The sequence below is a fragment of the Limulus polyphemus genome, unplaced genomic scaffold (genome assembly GCF_000517525.1).
Source record: "Limulus polyphemus unplaced genomic scaffold, Limulus_polyphemus-2.1.2 Scaffold2808, whole genome shotgun sequence".
NCBI lineage: Eukaryota > Metazoa > Arthropoda > Merostomata > Xiphosura > Limulidae > Limulus > Limulus polyphemus.
In genome coordinates, this window is record NW_013668418.1 from 69,522 (window position 1) to 76,094 (window position 6,573).

Sequence of the window (6,573 nt, forward strand, 5' to 3'; positions counted from 1 at the left end):
GCCTTCAGACGTTGTGGAGGCAGCAAATTTAAGTAAGTTTAAGAAAAAGCTTGATAAGTATGTGGATGATAAGGCCTGGCTTTAAGATTTTTTTTTTAATTATTTTAATTTAGTTTAGAGGATGGAACAGCCAAGATGGACCAATAAATCCCATGTTATCCCAAAATTTTATGTTACTGATGTCATTTAAAATGAAGACAGGTGTACCAGTGAGCAAGAACAATACACAATCAAAAGATAGATAAAAACAAAGTCTGTGGATATTAATTTCAGACTACAAGCACTTAATCGTTTTTTTTTTTGTCATTTCAAATTTTGTTTTACAAACCATTAAAATAACAATCTGAACATGTTTAAACAAGTTCTCGCTTGCAATCCATGTGCCCATGTCAGAACAGAATGAAGTTTTAGAAGAGATACAAAAATTTCATACACTGCACGTCCTCAAAATATACAAAAATATCTACTATATTTGAAAAAACTTTAATGAAAATTGTAGCAGGATTTAACTGATACCCACTCACACATAAAAATACCTTAAAGTGTCAATTATTTAATCAAAGAAAAAAAAAGGAAAACACTCATAAATATGAGAAACTGATTATAAAGGAAACATGCCAAAGAACACATTTCAAGAACACCAAATCTGAAAAATGGAAAGAACAGCCTTATTACATCATCCATAAACAAATACCTATAGCTGATGCAACATTTCTACTAAACTTCTGAAAAATAAAGATTTCATAATGCAAGACAGGTACTCAGATAATATAATTCTCCTTAATGTAAACTAAATAATTAAGTGACAATGGAAAAGAACAACTTGTCTGCAATCTAGAATCTTTAGCCATGGCTCATAAAATGGCTCCAAGTTTTTCAAGTATGAATTTTTAGTCCATAGCTCCGTCATCTCTTTACCGATTTGAGATCTAATTACAGTTTTGGACTCAGAAGGTCAAACCCTTTCAATTGGTGTATTTGACCATGCCCAAGGTCACATAGATTAATTTCTTCTAATCCTGTCCAAAAGAATTTGAATTTAAGGGTAAGCTGGTAGAGATCCTGATGAGTAACAAAGTCAAATCGGGTATACACCAGTTCCACACCAGGTATTGCTGGCACACAAAAATATAGCTAATAAAAAGGAAAAACAAGGTCTCGTAGATTAATTTACTCTAATCCTCCCTAAAAGAATTTCAAGTGCCACAGCTATTGAGGATTCCCTCGTTTTTATTCAATTTCACATACATTCTCATATACCTGTGTATGCATATATATGAAAATAATAAAAGTAATATGGCTAAATAAAAAAACAAAACAAACTTCATATCAATTAGCAGTTATAAAAATTATCACTCACCAGAGGTGTCGTAGCTTGGGCATCTAAGTAGAGAGGCCTATATTCAAGATCAACCCTTCCCTCCCGTGTTGCCTTCTTCAGTTCCTCCATATTACTCACAGAAGGCTCTGATGATAATCCTTTGAATGTGAAAACACAACCCTTTGTTGTTTAAACACTTAAGAGTTTCTCTTCTTTTTAAATACCCTTTGTACTATTCTTTATATATGAACTTTGAATATTACAATACCCTAACATCATTCCTCTCGACAACTTATTGTTTCGTCATATTAAGGCAAAAGAACTAACAGTTTCTGTGACATTTAGGTTCATTCGTTAACACGCACTGAGAAATCTGCATAGTGTGAGTAGCCACATCAATTATCCAGGTATCAACTTATGTACCAGTGAATATCACATAACTGAATATTTCAATTGCATAAAAAAAATGAGGACACTGTACCTTGAAAGTACCTTTTGATTTTTGTGTTCAACAGTTTTTAAAACTGAAAACAAACAAAAACACATTTGGAGCAGGCTTAATTAAATGTGTATTTATTGCTGAAAGAATAGCAGATTTGAAATTTTTAAGTATTTATAAGACATGGTGAGACAACTTTCTTTTTAGGGTAAGTTAAGCTTTTAGAGATGCATATTAAAAAAATATATACATATATTCACAGAATTAACATTCAGACTGAATGGAATTATGTCACCTTGTCTATTTATATCATATTCATTCAGATGTAGAAAATTAAACTGAAAACTCAAGCCACAATTTTTTTGGTGTTGACATCTTTATGCCACCAAACTACTTTTATTCTCCCCAGAGGGCAACATTACAACTTTGAATTAAAAATATAAAATAACCTTATAAATGTTGGACGTATCCCACACTCTACCAAAATTGAAAATTCAAAAACAGCTAAAATGGATAGAAAAAATGCATCATCTAAAAAACAACATTTTTTAATTTTAAATAAAATAACCTTGTAGTTAATCTTCAATGACTACAGTTAAAACTGATCCAATAAAGTTTTATATATTTAATTCTACACATTTTTTTTAACTACAAATTTTGATTTTGGTTTGCTTCAGGATGTTCTGAATTACTTGAACTGTTAATATAATAATAATATGACACTCATAGCCTCTAAGAGGAAAGTCAAAAAACTTTTGAACAAAACAGCACTAATTTTGACATTGTAACTTTAATAGAAGTGTTGTTTTATTAATCACTTAAGCTAAGTTGTCATGGTGTGTAGTATTTGCCTGTATCTAAGATTTTAGAAGCCTTATTTTTTTTGTAAGCTTGCTTTATCATCCTATATTTCATTTGAATTATAAAGTTTCAGTATAATAGGAAATATTTTCCTGGAATAAGATGGGGGGGGGGCTTAAATAGACCATTTTGCACTTGACCATATCATATTTTGTTAGGCCTTGTCGGTTTACAGTTATTGCTCGAATTGGCAGAAAAAAAATCACAGAAATAAATAAATATAAAACCAGTTTAAAACTTATAACATAAAGTAAATGAAACCTTTTGATTTATAATTTTAAAAAATCAGTTGACTAAATATTTTGGTGTGGTAAAGTTATTTTTATTGTACACCAGTGATCGTCGGTGGAACTACAAGCGGTGTTTTTTGGATCAAAACAAATGATAAAAGTTACAGTTTTATAGGATAAAAACTTTTATGGAAAGCTTTATTAGAATATACCACGACAAAATCCTGTAACTTAAATCTACAATAAAGGTAAGTATTTCATAAAAAAATGTATAAAAATAAAATCTTTGACCTTTCCAAGTTAAGAATTCATACAAATGTCCCTAAAAAACAACAACATATTCTACATAAACTATGTACTCTCCTGAAAGTTCATTTGAAATTTCAAACAATTTCATGCAGTATTTTTTTAATACAATAAAACAAACCATATAACAGTTGCATTGTGCATTGAATTGAAACACGTGGGCTTTTAAGAGTTAAACCCTTAAAAGTGGTCAGGCCCAGAAAAGAAGCAGGAATAAGCTTCAATTTTAAGTTTTTTGTAACTCCTACCTAATACAATCGACATACAGCTACTTTTTACTATAACGATATAAATTAAACACAATTTAAATTTCAATTATCAGTTTGTTCCAGTATTTCTTTGGAACACAGAAAATATTGGTATATATATATATTAATTTAAAAAACATTAAAATTAAGGTCAACCCATGCTTCTAGGTTAGTGCTCCTTCAATACTGTTAATTATAAATTACTTGTAACTGTTTTATGGTCAGTATACATAAATAAGTTATTTATTAGAATAACATAGTTAAGAAATATCTTGAAGTAAATGTCACAGTGGAATTAGTTTACGTAACACAGCAATAAGACCAAAATCAAACAATTCAACATTATAGTTGAAACAATTAAACAGTACATAATTGCTATATATAACTACGTAAAATAATCAAAAGTTCACTATATATCATACTGGAAGCTGTTGTTTCAAGCTGAGTAACAAGGTATCTTCTTGTTGAATCTTTTTGAAGTACAGAGTCCTTCAAGCTTCTAGTCATAAATGCAATTCTAATTCCAAACCTCTGCAACATTTTGGATACACAATTTTTCAAGATCTGAAAAAAATATGAATAACTAAGATTAAGAACTGAATTAACGCAACTCTGCTGCTGATTTAAAAATTCAAATAAAAACAAACAACTGGGAATCAATACTCCCATACAAGTATTTATTGGCCTAACACTTACATAAAGATCAAAAACAGTGTTATCACAATGGTTTAACATAACAAAAAAGAAAAATTTTGTCAACTAAAAATGTGCGTTCTGTAATTTAAACGATCCTTTTACCTTTTAGAAATGCTAAATTTGTAAGTTATATACTTGACTTATTAACACTTTGAACTTTTTAATGTTTTGTTAAGAGTAAGACAGCCTTTCACTTTCAGCGAAATAGGCTTATCTTACCTTTTTCTAATAACTTCTTTATTTTAAATATTTATGATGTGCGGCAGTCTAATCATATTCTAACGTTTCAATTTCATTCGTTACGTAACTGTCCGATCGAAAGTCATATACACTATAGTATACTCCCTCACCTAACTTAACCTGTCACTGTCAGCGTATCACATTTTCAATTTTTCTTGAATAATTTACTTGGAATTAATTCAAGACACTAAATGACGTAAAAAGAACTTTGTTAATATAAGTACTATGGTATAATAATAAATAAAAAACAATTCCAAAAATAATAATTTTGAACCACTCACCAACGTGCAATTCACAGAATATCAACAATACTCAGAGCGTCACCTCACGGCATTATGTATGATAAAACTTCCTACAAAATTTGTTTAATTTTTTTATACCAGTATGTAGAACTTCTAAAATGAGTCATAACTTTGACGGTAAACACATCTTTTTTTTCTAATTTAATACACTTTTTCTAATCTTTTGCAGCATTTTTACCGAATGAAAACAATAATGCAGCTTATTTATTATATATATATATATACATATATAGTTTATTTTATATTAAGCAAAATCAGCTAAAATGCATTGAGTTCCTGGCCAATGTGAGAAGCTTAATAAAATATCTAAACATAAAAATAGAGTTATTGGCCCGGCACAAACTTGAAGTTCTAGTCCCAAAACAAAAATTAGAAATGAGAGCTAGCTTTTCTTTTAGAAATAACAGGATTAAAAACAATTATTAAGTAAATCATTTGGAAAATGATGTTTAAAACAGTAATTAAAAGTTAATGTGGCTAGTTCAACAGCATTTAGAAATTTAAGTTTAAATCAATTACTAGAAAAATTTTCACGTTGATATAGCTCTCGTTTTTGCCATTTCGTTTCTTGATCTTCTATTTGATTTCAAATTATTACGCAAACAAATGGACAGTTTGCCTAATATATATAATTATTGTCGCAAGGTATCTTGACATTTCGAAACATAATTTATTACTCTTATCGGAAATAAAAATTAATATTATTTTTACACATTTAATTAGTTATTATAATTATACACAAAATAATTTCTTATGTAAATTTACTCAGAATTAGAATTTCTGTCTAATAAAGTTATTATTGTGTTATTTTAGAAAAATTCTTGTTTTTTATCGTGTCATGTTACCAGATTTTGACCCATCCTACTTATAATTAAAGACTGATTGAAATTTTTATTATATTTTTTTATTCCACGTGGCTCCAAAAATTCAACAATTTGAGTATGTATAAGACTTTTAAAACTTCATAAATATGAATATTTTAAAATTTTTTCTTTTATTTCTATCAGTCATCTGCAGTGGATATTGCATGCGAAAATAGAACTAGAAGATATTCAGGTAGTAAAGTGGGAATGGGAGTTAAATTTTGAATATTACTACTAGTAGTACCAATTAAATATACTAAATATTAATATTCTATATATTATTAAATCTTCGATATGACCTATCGTTTTGTCCTTTTTAATTTTTTCACTTTTTCCTAAGTGTTCGAACTATAGTTAAACAATCAAAGAATATGTAATTTATAAAATTAAAACAGCATTAAATTTTACAATTTTTAGCAGTAGCAGAACGCTAGATAAATAAAGATTTAACTTTTAATTGTTAATTAAACTTTAAAGTTGGGATACAGGCTTGACTAGACAACGTGTCACTGGCCCATTGCACTGTTAGTGTTACGTACATGTATATTATAACAACACTGAACAAGCTGTGATTTGTAGTTGTAGGCCTATGTCACCCTTATATAAACTTATAAATGTTATTTTCTACGCTGTTGATCAAGACTACATAAATGATAAATACAATTTTAAAGACAACAAGGGACCTATTTGTCTGTCTAGACTGTACCATATTCTATACTAAACTCAAATTCAGCCATTATCATTCAAATATTTATCAAACTTTTCACTTTAAAGTTGCATCTACCACATCTGAAGAGAACGCATTTCAAACTCGAAGGCTAACCACCGTTAGAAACATAAGCTTTAGCTGAATATGATTCCTATAATTAAACTTTTTTATTAACAGAACACAGTGTTTACGTATATGGAATATAATTATAACAGAATATTATTAAATTATTTTCAGTATTCATATAGTTTTAGCAGAGTTAAAGCTAGGATTTCGATGAACTCCCTTGCTCAAGTAACATTTTGAAATGTGAAACTATTTTTGATCAAGATTATATGTAAAGGTGTGTAATTATTGT

General features: G+C 28.7%; 1 protein-coding gene across 4 annotated transcripts in view; it reads right to left on the reverse strand.

Annotated features, from left to right (window-relative positions):
- The window catches only part of LOC106467950 (cysteine desulfurase, mitochondrial-like), a 20,410-nt gene extending 15,720 nt beyond the window's left edge, over positions 1 to 4,690 (reverse strand). For 2 of the 4 annotated variants that reach the window (XM_013928339.2, XM_013928337.2), the window contains exons 1-3: positions 4,623 to 4,690; positions 3,828 to 3,969; positions 1,361 to 1,479 (exon numbers count right to left, since the gene is read on the reverse strand). In XM_013928339.2, coding sequence (XP_013783793.1) covers positions 1,361 to 1,479; positions 3,828 to 3,945 — 237 coding nt within the window. In that variant the 5' untranslated portion in view covers positions 3,946 to 3,969; positions 4,623 to 4,690. Of the gene's footprint in view, positions 1 to 1,360; positions 1,480 to 3,827; positions 3,970 to 4,203; positions 4,293 to 4,320; positions 4,426 to 4,622 lie in introns of those variants that run through there. The other 2 variants (XM_013928338.2, XM_022396179.1) reach the window with 2 other exon arrangements.
- Positions 4,691 to 6,573: the final 1,883 nt, after the last annotated feature.